This window comes from Cheilinus undulatus, linkage group 18, assembly GCF_018320785.1.
Source record: "Cheilinus undulatus linkage group 18, ASM1832078v1, whole genome shotgun sequence".
NCBI lineage: Eukaryota > Metazoa > Chordata > Actinopteri > Labriformes > Labridae > Cheilinus > Cheilinus undulatus.
In genome coordinates this window covers 20,523,592-20,543,532 of record NC_054882.1, presented here as the reverse complement: position 1 = coordinate 20,543,532, position 19,941 = coordinate 20,523,592, and the positions used below count along the sequence as shown (strand labels likewise).

Sequence of the window (19,941 nt, the reverse complement as noted above, 5' to 3'; positions counted from 1 at the left end):
GCAACGGTCCGGAAGATGTCGCTCAGGCCAGTCCTAAAAAACTTCCGCCTTAAGTTGTAAAGAAAACATAGCAGCTAAAAGGCAAACGACGGCGTAACCAACCCATTTAAGAAGTCAGACAAAAGGTAGATACGAGTACACATTTGACACGCATACACGGACCTACGTTTAGTCCTTGTGCCGTTTGTTGACGTGTTTTAGCACATCGATAAGTAAAATTTCTCCAATTTACCGGAGCTAGCATATGAGCTACGCTGTTATGAGCTAGCAGCTCGCTACCATGGATGTGGTCGCCCATAGGCCTCAACTGTGTACTTTAACGGCTACATCACTATATATTCATGAAGTCGATATACTGCATGTATTTCTTTGTTGAATTTGAGGGGATAGTTATTTTTGTCGTCTTTGACAAAATATAGAGCGGTTGTCTGTTGTTAAATGTCTTTGAGCTACTTTCTTAGCTATGTCCAGTTAGCCGACTAGCATCTAGCCGGAGCTGGGTGAAATCTGTTTTTTTTAGTAAATGTATCTTCTCATATTGTAAGCCATCGTCTCAAAAACCGCGTTTATTCCACTGTGATGTTACTGTTTGGTTACAAGCATTGTAGACACATTTTCTGAAAAGCACAGGTTATTGACAAAGCCAAATGCTGACCATTACTTTAACGTTAGCCATACCGAGAAAACAACATTTTGTAATGTTTGCCTGCCTTATAAATTCTCATAATATTATCGCAGCAGCCCAGAAACGCCGCCTGTCTTACAATAAGCTCTTCTTGTTTTTTTAGTTTACTTCACGTTAAATGGCTCTTTGATCACACTAGTTTTTCTGTAAGCAGCCAGGTAACAACTCTGCCACTCCCCTCGACCAAGTTAAACAAAAAACTAACAACAGGTCCTCTGTTACTACTCCTCAGTGAGATACCAACAGGATCAGGTTATAATCTAGAGTAAATCTGTTTGATTATTGGTAAAATGAATAGCTAGAAATACCTGTTCTGTACAGTTATAAGTAAAGAAAAATGTCTAATACAGACACAGCACTGAGGGTTGTCTTCGCTATCAAAATACAGCTTGATTGAAAATGCCCTGCTATGCAAAAACAGATGCAACTATTTATCCCCTGCGAATAACAATTCCAATGCCTAATCTCTACCCAAACCCCTGCCAAGTACCAGTGTGTTACCAGTGCTTTCTCAGTGGTATGAAGTTTAAAATCTTAATACCTCATTTAAGGTCATTAGAATCATGTTGATGAGGCGACACAAGGCCAGGGATTCATGTGTTTCCAGTCAACAGCATGGCTCAAAGAATGCAGTTCAAAAAACTGTAAAACTGAACCTCATCGTAATGCTGCAAAGGAAGCTGTTATGATTTGTCTGCTTTATAGCCGCTTACTCTCTGGTGATCAACTGAGTTTCAATTTCAATTATCATATAAGCTTTACATGTTAAGCTGTGCTTCTTTTTTCAGTAGTTATTAATTTTTATGTGTGGTAAATGGAACATACCTTCCTTTCCTTCACAGTACAGCGTGTGTTCTAGTCCTCACTAAGCAGCTCTTGCTTCAATTTAAGTGAGGAGCAGAGGGGGGCATGACACGTACTGTAGTGATTTAAAAAAGAAAGAGAGCAAAAAGATGACAGAAAGGCAGCTGTTGGTAAACAAAAAGGTGAAATGACTTAGGTTTTGTGGAGTTGGATCCAGATGTATGCAAAATAGCTTGAAGATTTTGTTACACGCAAGGCAACGCAACAATTTCTTTAAGAAGCCGATGAAAAATCAACAAGGAATTGCGTGAACTAATCATTATCTCAGTGTCAATCAAAATGGTAATTCTTGCCATAATCAAGCAGCCCTACTAGTTTGGGACAACATATAAATTGGACTAGATCTGCTAATTCCTACAAGTCAACAAATATGACAAAAACTACCTGCTAAGGCAGAGCCTACAATCATTTTTAAATGCTCTCACCTCACGATTGCAAAAGTCCTTGTCTCATGATAACAGCTCTCATTGTCTTGAGAAAAGATAAAGAGATAACAAACCTGTTTGTCCAAGTTTTTTGTAATAATGGAGAACTAGAACTGAAGTTACTAGTGTGTTGATCATTTCTGATTTCAGCTTTTAGAGCCTGAATCAGCTTTATTGGCCAAGTATGCTAATGCAAACCAGGATTTTGACTCTGCTTAGCTTTGCTCTCAGTGTACAGGAATTAAACATTAAGTATGAAAATAAATATTTGGAAAAGTAATATAAACAAATACATATGTTAAAAGGTGTGTATGTGAGTAGTGAATCCATGAAAAAATGTTAGCAAACTCCTACAACTACTGCCTAAATTGCACATATATGGGCAACACATTTGAATAATCAAGCCAGTTTTGCAGTGAAAAGAAAAAATCACCCATATTTGGTTGCCTGGGACTTAGATTAATTTTTCAGTGGCATCTACAGCTGAACGTAGGGCTGGGTGGTTATGGCAAAAATCAAAACCACAATTAATTGGACATTTTACCTGGATTACAATTAATGAACGATATTCCACCCCCAACCTCTGACTCTTTTTGTTCTGTAAATATTTGTATAATTTTAAAACGAATAACTGAAAGGAGCATGCAAAGATTAACAATTTATGTTTTTTATTGAGACAACTGAAATCAAAATACACAGCTGAAATGAAACTACCTGGCTGCCTATCACGTGACTACACAGCTAGTAGTTTGTTTTTAAGGGGGTGGTGCATTAGTAGAGAGAGATATTACAAAGGGGGAAAAAAATTGAAAATTGAAATTGAAAAATTGAAATAATTGACATGGCAGGTTTTCAAATGTTGGTTTCTATTATTTTTTGATTAATTGCTGAGCTCTAGCTGAACGATTTTGAAAAATATCCAGATGTGATTGTTTTGACTCATATTGCAGGTACATATTTATTGTATTAAAGGGAGTAATTGTTTTTTTTATGTAATCTCCCTTTTAATTCAAAAAAATATATACAAAATGAGTAAAATTAGATGTAAAAGTTGACACTGAAGGGTCTGCATGATGTGTGCACCTCTGCTCTAAAAAATGTATTAAACTGGTATTTTGACACACATTTCAGGTTGAAGAAATCTTGAAACTTCTGCAATTTGAAAATTGCTGTAGACCATATTGTGATTTATTCTAAATTTTGATTTATTGCTCAGCCTCAGTGACATCAATTGGGTATCTATAGCCCAGTCTTACCTCTTTTGTATCAATGTTTAAAACTGTGGTACTACAACAACCCTAGTAATGGTCAATAACGGCTAATCTTTTATCTAACCTGCTTAGATTAAAGTATCTTGTAGAGAGTTGTAGAGATGTTGGCTATGAATGCTGCTAGCATTGAACCCCTGTTATCTAATACTATGGTTTTCAACCTTTTTTTTGCCCAAGGCACACCAAAGATCAAGCCAAAATCTCAAGGCACACCAAACCCATATCCATACAGTATAGTTTTGTTACAACACTTTAAAGTAACTTAAGTTGTTGTATAATTGTTCTTACATAGTATAGTTACACAAATTCCCATGGCACACCAGTGTGCTTCACCACACTATTTGAGAAACACTGCTCTAATAAAAGTGACCTTTTGTTATCTAATGATAAATAGTAATTACCTTGTTTTTGTGGGACAGCAAAAGGTGATTTCCTAAAATTCTGAGATAATAAAGCAGTACTTCATAGAGAGTAGCATTATATAGATAACAATTTCCTCTGATATTTGTTCAAATCTCTGTTAGAAACCCTGCAAAGAAAAGTTTTATTAATATCCTGCTGCTGTCGTCTTTTTTTTCAGGCTCTCATCATTCTGGAGTGTGTGTGGATTTCAGAGTGTGTGTGAGTGTGTGTGGGTGAGTGTATGTGTGAGTGTGTGTGAGCTGCAGATTTCTTCCTCACCTTTTCATCGCGAGCTGCTCCTCCCTGGAGGATGACAATGGAGGAGATGAAGAATGAAGCGGAGACAAACTCCATGGTATCCATGACGCTGTACGCTGTAATGTACCCCGTTTTCAATGAGGTAAGACTGGAAAACCCCTAAGAGTAGCATCCCTGTGTTTTTGAATGTTGCCTGTGTTCTCCCTATATCTTTTATTAGCTTGAACTTAAAGATACTTGAATATCATGGTTTATGATTTTTCAGTCTTTTTGTGATACGTTGTAAAAGGAGGGGATCAGATGATTAATTTGTGACAACATATTTAGAAATGCTGCCGTAAATGGAGACCAGTTTGGCTGTTATTTCATTTTGTCTGTAATGTGCAGGTCATATTGATTATTAGTACTCTGACAGATTTATCATAGTTGAGCAGAATGTTTCACAAAATGATTCATATTTGCCTCAGGATGAGGCAACCCATACATTTTAATAACTAAGTCATATCCTGTATTGGCAGGGTCCAAAATTGACTTTGACTCACTGGCCAAGTTTGTGGATAGATTAAAAGATCTGCCTGCCAAGTATTTTTTTTGCTGGCCAAAATAATGAATTGTGTTTTTGGGTCACATTAACATCTTATCTGGTACAATTTAATGAAATTTCAAGGTTTCATGTTCCTTCAGATGAGATTATAGATGTAGGTCACAGATCAGGAATATAGGAAAAGGAGTAAAAAAAGTTGGAGAGTCTGTATTAGTGCTACAATTGTAATGTCAGGCTGTGCGTTTACATAACCGCATAAAGAGGCTGGAATTATATTTGTATTAAGTAATACTTGAAACATTTGCAAAAATGCTTGCAGAAAGGCCTTTACGTTTTACAATAGTGCCACTTTGTAGAAGTACCTTTATTTTTGAAAAACCATTTATTTTTTGGAAAATAGTTATTTTTAAAGCAGTACTGTAAACACTTCAGGATTGTTTTTTTTATGCTACTCAATATTTGCATGTAAGGAATGATGTTGAATAGAGAAAGACTTAGCTGATGTACTGCAGGTCTCTTGGTCCAGCCTAAAACTACACTAACTTATCTTTTTGTATGGGTAATATTAGCTGGCTGTCCAGATCAGCCGAGTTTGCAGCGTGCAGGATTAATAAAGTACAATTTTGCATGCCTGCCATGTGATACATCTGAAATTTATCTGCATTCAGCTCTTGGTGGATGCTAATTTTTGACCCTGCTTGTAGGATATCAAATGACATCACTGTGGTCAATCTAGAAAAGAAGATATAGAGTGAACTAACCACACAGCTGCAATTGAACTCCTTACATGTTCTTTTCTGATTTTCACTACATCAGCACTCAGACATGGTCAGATTTAGCAAACCTCATGTGTGTTTTTCTCCCTTTTTCATCAGCTGGAGAGGATCAACCTATCAGCAGCTCAGACGCTCAGAGCAGCCTTCATAAAGGTAGGACTGTTCCCTGTTTCACATGACTGAAAATATATAATAGCCCAATAACACCACTCCTTCCCTCCATGTTGTCCTGTCACAATATCCTTGGTTTAAATCTGCACTGCATCTTACTTAAAATGATAAATAAATAATAAAATATAATTAGTATTTCATGCCATGCTCCGAAGCAAGATCCTGACTAAAGGTTACATTTCTTCCATGAGGACATAGACAGGAACACACAAACACACTGGCCATGGCTGAGGGAGACTTCCTAGTTCAAGGTTGATTTAACAACAAGGCCAGTCCATGTGCCGTCTGTCTGGCACTCATTATAAGTTATGGAAATAAATCCAAATAGAAGCACAGATGGCAGAAACAACTGGAGTGCAACGGCTTCTGCAAGTTAAAGCAGCATTGTTTTACCTGTATGCTGTTGAATTTCAGGTTGACTGAGTTGCTATATTTTAGGATATGTGTGATGGCAGTTTGGGGATTTATTTTTAAAGTCCAGTCAGAGTTGTATAATAGTCTCCTTTATTTTCTTTGTTTTCATGAAAAAGTATTGAAATGTTGACATCATGAAGGATTTGAGCACCAGCCTTTCTTGTATATTTAGTTAGTTATTGCTACTGATATGGCTGGATGTCCCTCCACAACAGGGTGTCCTGGTGTTTGTTAAAATTGCAGCACAAACCATAAAATAAGAAAAAGGATCAGGAAATTCTGGCAGAATGAGGGAGAAGTTGTGTTTTTGTGTGTGAGTGGTGAAAGTAGACAACATCCAGCTGGTGATGCTACCCAGTCTGCTCGCCCTCTTTCGTTGCAGGTATTTTGTTCGTTGGGGGCATCACAACCTAAAATCAAACATGTTTTATGGTTACGATTCAGGGTCTTGGGGGTGACGACATGGCTTGGAAGCAGAGGTGTGACCATAATAAAAGGTCTAAGTAAGAGAGGTGACCAAGAACCTGATGGTCACTCTGACGGAGCTGCAGAGATCTTGTGTGGAGATGGAACAAAGTTCCAGAAGGGCAGCCATCACTGCAGCGCTCCACCAGTTTGAGTGGTTAGACGTAAGCCTTCATGTGCAAAAACACATGAAAGCTTGTTTGGAGTTTGCAAAAATCCCACGTGAAAGCCAAGCTGGCTTTAATTAATTTGATTTAATTTGAATTAAATAATGCATGAAGTCCTCTGAAATACTTTGATTACTTTTTAATTTTTCTCTTAGTCATCAGTCATGTTGACATTAGTAGGTTCAGTTTGTGTTCATTTTTCTCTAGCAATCCCATTAATGTGATCCAATTCAGTCATTCTTAACAGCTCACATCGAAAAATCAAAGCTCTGATATTCATACTGAAATGTTGATTTTCGCAAGTGTTACCTGAACATTTTCTTCATCCATACCCTGCTGTAATTGTGTAGGAAAAATAAAAGCGTGGTGGGAATAGATTTCCTCTGTTCTTCTGCAACTGATGAGCTGTACTAGTGTTCGCTCTGCGCTCAGATGAAGTATTAATGAAGGAGAAACAGCTTTGTCGCTCTCCAAACCAAAGGGAGACGTGCTCACCTTACAGCTGTTTTACTGTGACATTTGTGAGTCTTTTGTTCACTCGTCTCACTGATTGGTGTCTCTGCTGCCCCCGCTGCTTCCTGCCTGCTGTAATTCATGGTTGAATAATTCAGGAGCAGAGCTCATCTGAACTTACGTTCAATAAAATTTCCGCTTTGTTCTTTGCAGCTCAAAGCCTCGTATTGCTTTTGTTGGAGGAGAAAACTTACTCATTTCCTTATTTTTTCTCTCATAGAGACTCTCTTTTTCTCTCTCCCCTATTAATTATATTTCTTTACTCTATCAGGCGGAGAGAGAGAACCCTGGTCTGACTCAGGACATCATTATGAAGATTTTAGAGAAAAAGAACGTCCAAATCAACTTCACTGAATCCCTACTGCGCATGGCAGCCGATGATGTGGAAGGTGGGAAAAATAGAGCAGATATTTTGTTGGAAAAAGTCTCTTGGAGGCTTTAAAAGCAGATAGTACCCTCTGCTTGTCAAAGGATTATAGTTATTTCCATGTTTTCTATCTCTATTTGTGAGGTATTGGTACATCCTTGGTTGTCCCAGCGTTCTTTGCTATATAAACCCTTTGTGTCTCTGTGCTAAACACCCTCTTCCTTCAGAGTTCATGATTGACCGGCCTGAGCAGGAGTTCCAGGACCTAAACGAGAAGGCCAGGGCCCTAAAACACATCCTCAGCAAAATCCCTGATGAGATCAATGACAGAGTACGCTTCCTACAGACTATCAAGTAAGTCTGAGCCCACACACACATGAAAAGAAAAACAAACTTATCTCTTTCTGTAGCAGTTTGCCAACACCACGTTTCTGTGTCAAGTGGGAAAAACTCATGTCAGCTGCCAGTGAAATTAGAGTCAATTCTGTGTGAAAAACATTTTCTTCTGTCTAATGAATTAGCCCTCACTGAATGCATCCATCAATGCAGTCTAGTTTAACCATCATTGCAATGACCATAAAACCAAGGCTCCAAAGGCTCTCCACAAGCCATGAGTAATAAGATCATAGCAGGGTCATTTATGCCCTGCAACATCTGTTCAGGGTATTCAAATACCAGCTGTTAATCCTTAATGGGAAGTGTGAATGCTTGTTGACTTACGGAGATGGACCAGGATGCCTTCATGAAGTTTAATTTGGTAGTGTAGATGCTACATGTACTGGAACTAGTGATGAAATATGTACTGGTTTTAATAATACTATGATCAAATTTCTCTATGGTTATCAAATTTCGATTACCATAAGAACTAGTAGAAAGTACCTTGCTTAATGTCACGATAAATAATGTCCAGACAGCATGCTACCTGGGCTTTTTTACTTAGGTGAATGGAAAAATAAGCACATAGGCTGACTGGGTATGTGAAGGAAATCTCTCTTAGGGACAGGACATTGCTGCATCATAGCACATAGCCTACGTTCAGTGGCGCCGGCAGGATGACAATCCAATGTACGTACAATAAACATTCCAGTGCTTAAATGACACCTATGTATAGATTCCCACCCGAACTTGCACATCACACGTCAAGCCTGTGAGAGAAAGAGAGTAATACTGCATGTACTGCACCAAAAACGCAGACAAACCACACAGCTAGACAAGTGAGTCTTAAAAAAACAGACATCTGTTCTATATTGAAAGCACTGGGCCAGTTCTAAAGCCAGTCCAGAGGAATGTGAAGTAAAAGTTGCTAATGAGTAGGCAATTGAATCAATATTTTGCAGCATAATTTTAGGAAATGCAATGAAAAGAGAAGACAGAGCAATAATTGCATCAGCTAGCCAAAAGTATCTGTCACTACTGACAAAATCAAGTCAGATGAGGAAATAGCATGATAAAATTAAACTGTATTCCTACATAAAAGACGTTATTTCATCATCTTCCTCTGGTCCGCCAGCATGCATATAGCTTGGTTTACTTGTGTCCTTCCAGCTTCACTAGTAAAATCAGAATCTTTCTTTAGGGATCTTAATCATTCAGTTCAGCTCAGTAATAGAACCAGCCTTTTGGTTCCCAAACAGCTCTTCATTCGGTACAATTTGGCTTTTTATGTCTATAAAACAACAACAGAAAGAGAGAAAAGGAAACCAGCTTTCAAACAGGAGCCGGCTCTTAGAACTGAGTTGCCAATTTAACCCAATGTGCACCCCATATAGTTTATTTTCTAAATAATATACCACCGTTTCCTTTAAAAACATGTTTATGACAAAAAAGAGAGAGAGATTTTAAGTAAGTGCTTCTACCCTCTTAGTTTACATTTGTGTTCTGACTGCTTCACTGCTCAAAGCATGCAGGGATACCTAGCCAGGGCGTCTGAGAACCACAGAAAGGAAGTATGGGCTTTTATTTGCATACCAGCTGGGCGAGTAAGTCCGATTGGAAGTTGTCACTGAAGACATACTTTTAATTCATAGTGTAAATACACATGCATTCATACATTAGTGTTACATTAATGCTGTTTAAACAATCTACCTTTTACATAACTACTATTGTGTCACTTTCAACATCGTTTGCACTTCTCATCACATGTGCAAACACTGAATCTGTTTCTTTGTACTCTGACCTTTAAATCCAGCCTTCATTTGTTAGGATCACATAGGGATGTCATCGACACAATAAGCAAAAGTTACTTTACAAACATCTGTAATCCTGACTGTTAACGCCCATTGAAGGAATCTGTATTAAGAAATCTTTGCTTGTGTTATTTTTGCTTTTTATCAGAGACATAGCCAGCGCCATAAAAGAGCTCCTGGACACAGTCAACAACGTCATAAAGAAATATCAGTACCAGAATCGCAGAGTGAGTACCACAGATACAACCAGTTCTTGTGTCACATTTATGCCTTGTTGTTTTGTTAAATTATGCTTTTGTGCTTTTACTTGAAGGCCTTGGAGCACCAGAAAAAGGAGTTTGTGAAATACTCCAAAAGTTTCAGCGACACCCTCAAAACATACTTCAAAGACGGAAAGTAAGTGGAACCATGGCGACTTATCTGTTGTGTTCATTATAGACAAACTCATCTGACAAAAAAAAAAACAAAACAAAAAACATTTCCTTTCATGCATTGTTGAATTTTTAAACATCCCTCCAGCTTCAGTTTTATGACTTTGACTTATGAATTAGCTGATTCGCTCTTATGTGATAACCTGTCAGACTCTGAAGAAACCTTTAAAGGAATAGTTCACCATTTCTGCTGTGTGGTACATCTCATCTGCTTACTTGGTTCCAGTAAAATGACTGTCAGGAAATAGTCCTGCTTCATTTTTAATTCCCCACTGGGATTCAAAATCTTTCAGAGAGAGTCCTATTTATGACAGAAACATAAATAAACAATCACACATAAGCTGTAGATTTATATAAAGATGAACAATAATTTCCTGGCTCATCCTGTTGTACAAAGATGAAGACAATATACCCTGTGTAAGGCTGCAACAAACAATTATTTCAATCACTGCTTTATTGGGTGATTAAAATGACACAGACACCATCTCCGTGTACTAATGCCGTCACTACCTAAGGCAGATATCCCGTCAGAGCAACAAAGTAGGGCAATCAGACTTTATGAAGGTAAGCCTCAGCCCTCAAAGGTTATTGATGGTATGATAGCTTGGATACGAATCAAATATTTGCAAGAACTTAGTCAAGTTCTCTGAGGAAAAGAATAGCAATTGAGCTATTAGAAAATACAAACAGCAATGATATAAGCCAGACAGACAGCTACAAAAGCACAACAGAGCAGAGGACGGACCATTCTATCTCCACTCTATGAGACGGATGGAGCAGCATCAAAGTAGCTCAATGGGAGACGACAACCTCTAGTGGATTCGTTTTTCAATGTCCACTCCAGCATAATAGTCCCACATCAGCATGAAGGCAATGATGGTTGTGACGTGCAAAACACACATATCTGTTTTTTTATTTTTTTATTTATTTCTTTTTTTTTAAGATTTATTTTTGGGCATTTTTGTGCCTTTATTAGATAGAGGAGGACAATGGACAGAGTCGGAAACAGGGTCAAGAGTGGGGGAGAGACATGGGGCAAAGGGCCTCAGGCTGGATTTGAACCCCGGCCGCCCGCGCACTTGGGGAGCGCCCCCAACCACTAGGGCACCCGCTCCCCACACATATCTATTTTTATGCATGCATAGAACATAACTGAGATTTTAACTCTCACACACAAACTAGCAACTGCTCATCTCGCTTTGTGACTGCAGTCAGGATGGGAATTGATCAAATTTGATCAATACCAATGCCATTGTCAATTCTGCTTATCGGTTCAGTTCCTTACCAATTCCCTTTAGCAATTCCTTCCTGTTAATTTTCTTTTTGGAAAAAGTAGATTATATAGGTTTTCACTGTTAACAACTCAAATTTTATTGAGTTTTTTCTCTCTTAAAATCTCTAAACATTGTGAGTTTGGGAGGAGAACATGGTAAAATTGACAAAAATTCTCTTTTGTTAAAATGTCTCAGTTAAGACAAACTGCACTTTGGATCTTCAGTCTCTGAACTTTTATTAGAATGCAATACTACAGCTCATTTTTAAAAAAAGATAAAACCTTAAAATAAACAGAAACTAGTCTTTTGATCCTAGATCTCTGGACGTTTAAAAATAAATTGAATCTTGTAAAAAATTACAGTTCTTGCGCAACGAGATGCATGCCTTGCATGAAATAACTGTCTGTCAGGCGTTGCTTGTCGCACTGTTGGCGAAAGCCACACTTTCAACTGATGTAGTCTGTCTTTGTGTCTGTCCACCTTATTTACATCCTCTACTTCTCTGTTTTTGTTCGCACTGATCGCCTCTCACAAGACAGTATTTTTCAAGGCACATGGAAGTAAGGCATGGATTTGGAATAGAGCTGGGCGATTATGGCAAAAATCAAAATCACAATTAATTGAACTTTTTATCTTGATTATGAATAATGAACGATTATTCCACCCTTCAACCTCTAACTCTGTTTGTTCTGTAAGTATTTGTATAATTTTAAAACAAACAAATGAAAGTAACAGGCACAGATTAACAATTCATGTTTATCTATTTAAACATTTGAAATCAAAACACACATCAGCTGAAATGAAATTGTTTTTCGTAAAAAGTCAAAGTTTTCCAAGAAAACAGGAAATAATTGACATGGCAGGTTTTCCTCAGTTAGAGGCTCTAAATGCCTGTTTTGATTATTTTTTGATTAATTGCTCAGCTCTATAAGGGAATCACTAATATTAGATATAAATGATATTGATGAATTAAACCAATTGGAACTGGTTTTCAACTGGAATCAGTTCACAATTCCCACCCTTAGACTGCAGATCATACTCATCCCTCTTTTCTGTGCAAATTTTAGCTACATTTAAGACATAAAGGGAGGGAAATATCATGGATTAAATAAATTTCTGAGAGCCCACCGCTATATATTTTTATCCAGTCACATCTAGTGACAGAAACAAAAGTTTTTTATGACATGGAGTTATTTACAGATTGCCAGTGTCTCATCGCTGTCATGGGAAACAGGTGTTGTTGAATATTCTCATAGTTTCTGTTGATCATCATATTATTATCAGAGATTCATTGTTGCAGCCCTACCCTTGTTACAGATGTTTACATGCTTGGAGTCTGTATGTGTCTGAGCCACAGATCTGACTAATTCCACAAATGAAAACACACAATTAACATACAGGTAAAATAAAGATCCATCAGGTTAGTACAGTCAACAACGGCACCGATTCTTGAGGTGGACATTAACGTTCATGAAAGTTCAACACGTGTTACTGTTTGTTACGTCCCTACTTATATTTTCTTGTCTTATTTGCTAATCAAGGATACAATTGCCCAAAGGAGACATCAGCATCATCAACAGAGCTGAAATTTTATACCCAGGGATGGAAATATTGGATTATTGCTGATATTTGACATGCCGATATTTACAAATTTATCTTGGCAGATACCAATATATAAATGTAGTTTGGACCTAAAACTTCAGTCCTGTAAACACACCTTAAAATTAAAATAATAAGGATGACCAAAGAAAAAAGATTTAAGTTCACTGATGTCTAAAATCCCACAAACTTAATTGTACATGCATATGGCTGATACTTACTATTGGTTGTAAATATCTGCAGGAATATAAATTTCCTCTGATGCTGGTTACTAACTTTGTAAGCTTATATCTGTCAGTACTGATATCATGCTGATAATGCATATGATGCATCACTATTTATACCTTTTTAGAGGATTAAATAACCAATTAAATATAACAAAAGACTATTTTAACTTAGGGATGTAACAATGCATTTCTTAAACCAAAGGTTTAAACATATATTGGCCCTGTTGATGACCATCAACCTCATGCAGACAGTGGCATTGACAGATGTCAGTAGCTAATGTTTGTCATTTAGATCTGTTCAGTTTAATGCTGTCATCTTATTCACCTAACAGCTGATTCAAAGAAGAGTATTTATTTGGCAGAAGAGGTCAACTGTTGGACAAACTCTGTTGTTTTCATGTTCAAACAAGAGAGAAAATGTTGGCACAGTAGGAGTTTGACAACTAAAGAAGTGATAAAGAGTCATCAGCTAAGTTTATATTTCAAACATCGGTATCAGTATCGGCAAAAGTCTTCACAATGATGAAAGCAATTAGGACACCTTATTTAAGAAAAACTATTTGTGTATTTTGATTTTATAATTTGATCCTTGTCCCATTTGTTAACATGGAGGAGGCTGGGTCTGTTACATGTACTGTATTTAGCCAGCAGGAGGAGCTCTGAATCTTTTATCTTCACTTGAGGATAGGTGTTGAGCTGTCTGTTCTTTATACAGTCACTTGAAATATTTCCAGATTATTAAATAATCTAGGATGTCTTTATCAGTAAAATAAATGCATTTATTGATTGACAGTAGAAAAACTCTTGCCTGCAGACCTCATAGGAATCAGTTGTCAGCAAATTCTGCATTACACTGTGTGATCAGCGCTGACTTTGAGGCAGGTGGGCAGAATGATCAAGAGGCATGTTATGCAAAATTATTTTACAGTGCTTCATTCATCAGAGTATCTGAGATGAATCAAACCGTCTATGACACTGTCAACAAAAACTGAGTACAATAGATCAACTTCATAGAGGATGTGCTGAATATTGATTTGATTCTGCAGCCAATAAAGTGACAAAATGTCTTCTGATAGACATTTTTATGTAAACCTGCCCACTTCTAACGATCCTCCCATTATTTGAGGAACCACATAGGCTTGAAAGAAGACAAAGAACTAGACAGGAATGTTTGCTTTGCCTCCTGTGGTCATTTGTTAAGTAACTCTTCAAAAATCTTTACAGAATTTTCCCTCCTTTCTTTTCTTCTTTCCCCTCACAAAGTTAACTATTTATTTGAACTTCTCCAGCCTGTTTTCTCATGTTGACATTTTCTCTCCGTTCCCCAGGGCGATAAATGTCTTCATCAGCGCGAATCGGCTCATCCACCAAACCAACCTCATACTTCAGACCTTCAAAACCGTGGCCTAGCCCTCAGAGACCACAGAGCCCCCTCCCCCTCCCCCGCCCCGATCAAGTGGGGAGCAACTGCTAGAGAAGTGGAAGCTTGGAGAGCGCCTGACCCGTATATGTAAATTAGACAGAGTTGATTTTAGGGTTGGGGTCGATTCCATTGAAGTTGATATTCTAGTTTCCAGCTGAAGAGACTGAAAAGTGCCATTTGTTGTTTTTTTTTTAAAAATGAGGATTTTCCAGTCTTGAAATGGAACTGAACGGGCCCAAAGTGTCGCTTGATTGATTTTATTTGGACAGTTTTAATTTATAACCCTGGTCTTGTTGGAAGTAGGAGAGGCGAGGTGTTTATTAAAGACTAATTGCCATTTTTTTCTAATATATTCATGTCAACCATTTTACTTTTAGCTTTTCATTCATAGCCACACATCTCAGACTGCCTTCAGTAGGGGTGTGTCTCAGTCGTCTTTACTGGTTTTCTCTTCTCGGCTCCTTTTGTGTCATTTTGCCATGTTCTGTAAGCGCAGGATTTAGCTGCGGGGAGAGGAAGCAGAGCCGGACATTTGAGAGGCAGACTCAAATTTCTTTTCTCTTTATTATCAGAAGACAGAAAGCCAAATGACTTCTAGCACAGAGTGCGCCTTACCAAGTCCTGTAACATTCCCTCCTCTCAGTGTAATGAAGTGGAGCCTGTCCCCGCTGCAGAGGGACGTAGACAGAGAATTGACAGTTCTGTATTTAACTGATATCTGGTTGCAAATGTTCAATAAATAGTTTCCAAATGATGATGTTTTTTTAAATGTGTCATGTCCACTATGTTTGAGATGTCCTTTTATCATTACATAAGAATGTTTTCTGTTTATGTATGTGAAAAAGCATTCTCCAATTACTGGTATTCACTGGTTTTAAGAAGTTATGACTGAAGTATTTGGACTCTCCGCCCTCCAATGTAATGAGCCAGTCACGTTTTTTGCTGCTCCACAATGCACTCAGACATTCAGCTCATAGGCCTCCAGAGAAAAGCACTAATAATTTAGATTCTCCTGCAGTTGGAAACTTAAGTCAAATGACAATTAATAGGTAATTTCCACCCAGCAGTCTGGCTCAGTTTGGTGCAGAACGGCACGTATTTTTTGCATTTCCACACAGCAAAAGTTGGAAAGGGTCCCTAAAAAATAACGCACTTTTCAGCATCCTTCTGTTGGGGTACCAATCTTATCTAACCGTCCCAAAAAGGTGGAGCTACACACACTCAAATCGGGGGTTGCACTGATGTCACATCAGCGCCCGACACAGCTGCTTTGCTCCAGGCTGCAAAACACGAAGACTGATCAGTGAAGAGCGGCGAAAATGGGAGACCGACTAATATCTGCATTAATCAGGGATATTTGAACTCAACAGAGATCCAATCTGATATTGATATCTGGCCACAAATCAAGTTTCCTGGCGTTTATCTGGACTTGATTTTAAGAACACAAAGCAGACCCTGAAGGCTCACATCAGCCTGGTCTATCCGAGGTAGATGTGAAACTAAATTAATGCTGAAGTTTTGTGAATACGAAGCTTTAGATCAGCTGATTCTCAGTACTGTAAGTAGTTATTAATCCGTTTCTTACTTTAGGTAACTTGTGAAAAGATCACTCTGGTTGTTGAACGTGTTTCTAAAACTTTGCGCTGCAGCCTATTTGAAATCAGTGCACCCAGGAGTTCTGACTTAATCTAGTTGATTTTAACACCACCTGAACTCTTACTTTATTTTTAATGCGGCCAATTCTCACAGTACAGCTCTAAACTTTCATATTTTGCCATATAAACTGTTCTAGACTAACCTTGCAAAGCAGATGGATACACCCGTTTCCTTGTTTCTCACTGGTGAATCCATCTTGTAAAGCTTCCGTCTGAACCGTTTGGGCCCCAGTTAGAAAGTGGCAGGACCAATCAGCGTCGAGCGGCAGTTCCTTCAGGCACGGCAGAGTTCTATCAGAACTTTATGACATTTCTTTGTTAAAAGAAGAACGAAGAACAGTAGTGAGTTTTCTTTTCTTGACTGACAGTCGCCATGGTTCGTGTTGTGCAGTTCTATATGGAGTTTATTCCTCTGTAGCTGCACATGCGCACCTCGGTAGCGGCTACAGTGTCACAGGTTTTGTTGCTCATATTGGCCCATAAAGATGTGACAGACAGAATGTTCATCCAATCACCCTCCGAGTTTTTTTTCAAAGGCTCTGCCTTTTCCCAAACACAGTATATTGAAGGTTTTCCAGATGGATGTGTGAAACAAATCCATCTGGTGTGTCAGGTTAGTTCTAGACTAGATAGATTCACATTGACGTACAGTTACGACTCAAAACATTTCTGTGCACAAGTTCTTATTCAAAAACTAAATTTAACAGGAAAAGCTAATTTCTTGATTGGTACAGAGTGTACTGGGTGTGAATTATTTTTTGAATAATTAAATTCCACAATATCTATGGTAATGGTATGGGTATGGAAGCCCATTTCCACGACTTAAAAAAGCAAAATATATGATAGCTTGGTATTTTTTTTAAAGGAAATTATGATATGATAAGCCATAATAGTGAGATAAAAGTTGAACTGATAAAAAAAAATAATTATGAGACAAGTCTTAAGTATGTTAAACTCATAATTCTGAGATGGAAGTCATAAATATGAAATAAAGTCAAAGCTATGACAAAAAATTTACAATTATAAGATAAAAACCCCAAATTTTGAGAGATAAAGTAGAAATCTGAGACAGAAATTCATAATTATGAGATATGGTAAATCCTAAATATAAGATAAGAAGCCTAAATTAAGAGGACAAAATGTTTAAACTGAGGAAAAAGGTCATAATTAGGAAATAAAAATTCAGAAATATGAGAAAAAGTTAAAACTATGATATAAAAACTAATTTACGGGATAGAAGTAGAAAAGATGAGATAAAAAGATAAAGTGAATCATGAGATAAAAAGTCAAAATTGTTAGCTTAAATTCTTAAGTATAAGATATAGTTAGCCATAATAATAAGATTAAAAGTCAGCTGTATCAGTCAGAGTTAAAAAAGTCACAATTATCACAATTTTGACATGAAAGGTCAAAATATGAGGAAAAAAGTCATGAGATCAGTCATAACTTTGAAATAACAAAATAATGAAAAAAAATCAAAATAATGATATAAAAACTTGAAAATTCCAAGATTAGTTAAACTAATGAGGGAAAAAAAGTTTATAAAATGAAAAAGTAAAGAAATAAGAAGATACAATTATGAGAAAGTCTCATAATTGTAACTTTTATCTCATAATTGCAACTTATTTTCTTTTTTTTAAAACATTTTATTAACTGAATCAACATTAACATAATCAAGTCTTTATCTCATAATTTTTACTCTTTCTCTCATAATTTCTGTACAAGATTTTTACTATCATTTATTTTAAAATTGCCTGACTTCCATACGTTTTCTTTTCTAAGTGGCAGGAATGGCTTCTGTATCGAGGTGAAGAGTAATGCATTATTAAGGATTTGGCTGACAGGTGTGTAAATTCTGGCTGTATGCTTGCAGACTGAAGGTCCACCTCCATCTCTCTGCTCAGTGCTAGAATGACAAACAGCGAGTTTGAAGCAACATTTTTCAGCATATTTGCTGCTGTTGTTTGGCTTCAAAACTACACTTCATTACCACTGGGTGATGTCAGAGACTATGCCCATGTTATATACAGCCCATCCCTTACTACAAAGGCCTATAAAAATGTTCATCTTTACCTCACAGATAGTTTTTTTTTTTTTTTGGCTTTTGTTTTAATTTTGCCAGGAACAAAAAAAGATGTTTTGGTCTCTATTGCCAATCCTCTATACTGGGGCTTAAAGTCTTCAGGGTTGTGACACTTGACACTAAACTTGGTGTTTAACGTGTACATCCTGGCCTTCACACGTGATAGCTCCAGCTCCAGAAAACCAGCACAACAAGAAAATTCCAGGCTTTCTTATAGTTACATAGAGATGGCTGATGTCTCTGTGGCAATACACACAAGCTGTCTAAGGGAGTCAGCGCTAGAGCATTTTTAAACCACAATCAGTAATTTTAAAAAATGTATGTCACAGAAATATTACATTCATTTCATAGATAGGTCTGACAATAATATCATTTACCCTCAAGCCAATTTGACCCTCTGACATTTTTCTAGTGAGTCTGGGTGTTATGCTATGGTAGTAGCAGCTCAGGTAGCCAGCCTCAAGCACAGAGGAGGAGCAGGAGGTATGTCAGTGACATTCTTTGAACCTCTAGATTATTCTCATTTTGAAACCTGCATTATCCTGCACCAATCAATGCTGACTCAAATGACATCACTCAAGGCAATTCATCTGATTTTGCATGGATGCCGGGTGGGGCTAAAAGCCTTTGTTCACCCTGGCTGTGTCTGAAACCACACACCTAATCCATTCAAGCTATTCTCAGTAGAGAAAGCTGTGTATAGTGGCAACATCGCTGTCTCACTATTAAAACAGATCCATAGTATCCATGACAGTGGCTGGGGACTGAAAATAAAGCTCAACCATCACTGAAAGCTGATATATACTCAACATATCATCACAATGAAATTAAGAATAATAAATGATACAAAGTTCTGTGAGATTTGAGCTAAAATAATGCTTCACATTTTCCTGCTGTATCTCATGTATTTGTTCATACAGGCTGTGGGCTTATGTCTGAATTAACCATAACGAAAAAAAATATTACTGGGTTAAAAATCCTTTGCTTTTACTAAAATGGATTATAGATTTTGGGAAAAGTCACATTATATAAATACTTCTGTGTTGTGTATGAATACTTGTTGTCCTCTCATCTGTCCATCATGCATAAGAGCAGCCACTGTGATGCATATTGGTAAATATTACCTGGATATTGACCATCAGTATTTCCTGACTTCCCACAGTGCATTGCAGGATGCAGTAAGTGCTCTATATATGATAAAACAACACTCATCATGAGCACTTAATAATGAATGGGGTGTGATTATAGACACAGCCTTGTCACTTTGCTCTCCGTGAAGCCCCGCCCTAACTAGGAAGTAACACTTTGTTACGTCTGGCCCTATTCAATGAAACAAGGCTGGACAAAGCATTCCCCACGTTGCCTACGTCTGTACCAAAAACTAAACATTTTGAGTGCATAAGTGTGTTTACACTGAAAAGTATACTCAAATGCAGTATGCATCAGATACCTAACAACCGTTTTAAGCAACGGTAGTTTTTTTTTCTATCAAGAAGAAGGCATTCAAGGCAAAATTAGTAATTTTTCTTTAAGTGGAGAATTTTACCATGAAATAAAAGTTACATGTGCAGTGGTTAAGCACTCTGTGCTGCATTTAAGAGTACTGTATTACAGTATGCTAACAGAAATAAGTAAACTGTAAGCTGTTTTATTACATTAGTTTGCTTAGTTAATTAATAGCAATTCCAACGTTTTGTTATGCTTATGCTACTAACTGGTATTTTTTTGTTTTTTTGTTTTA

The 19,941-nt window shown here is 37.3% G+C and overlaps 1 protein-coding gene across 1 annotated transcript; it reads left to right on the top strand.

Annotated features, from left to right (window-relative positions):
* On the top strand, positions 1 to 15,216 carry pdcd10b (programmed cell death 10b). Its single transcript, XM_041813338.1, has 8 exons — positions 1 to 125; positions 3,826 to 4,047; positions 5,325 to 5,378; positions 7,227 to 7,344; positions 7,550 to 7,676; positions 9,657 to 9,735; positions 9,822 to 9,904; positions 14,368 to 15,216. Exons 2-8 carry the CDS (start codon positions 3,958 to 3,960, stop codon positions 14,447 to 14,449), a joined length of 633 nt encoding a protein of 210 aa, XP_041669272.1. The 5' UTR covers positions 1 to 125; positions 3,826 to 3,957; the 3' UTR covers positions 14,450 to 15,216.
* Positions 15,217 to 19,941: the final 4,725 nt, after the last annotated feature.

Excerpts from the sequence above, each read along its gene's own strand:
- pdcd10b (XM_041813338.1), top strand. The coding sequence starts at position 3,958 with ATGACAATGGAGGAGATGAAGAATGAAGCGGAGACAAACTCCATGGTA. Across the intron at positions 7,345-7,549 it reads GGCAGCCGATGATGTGGAAG|AGTTCATGATTGACCGGCCT; the intron begins GTGGGAAAAATA and ends CTCTTCCTTCAG. Across the intron at positions 9,736-9,821 it reads ATCAGTACCAGAATCGCAGA|GCCTTGGAGCACCAGAAAAA; the intron begins GTGAGTACCACA and ends TTTTACTTGAAG.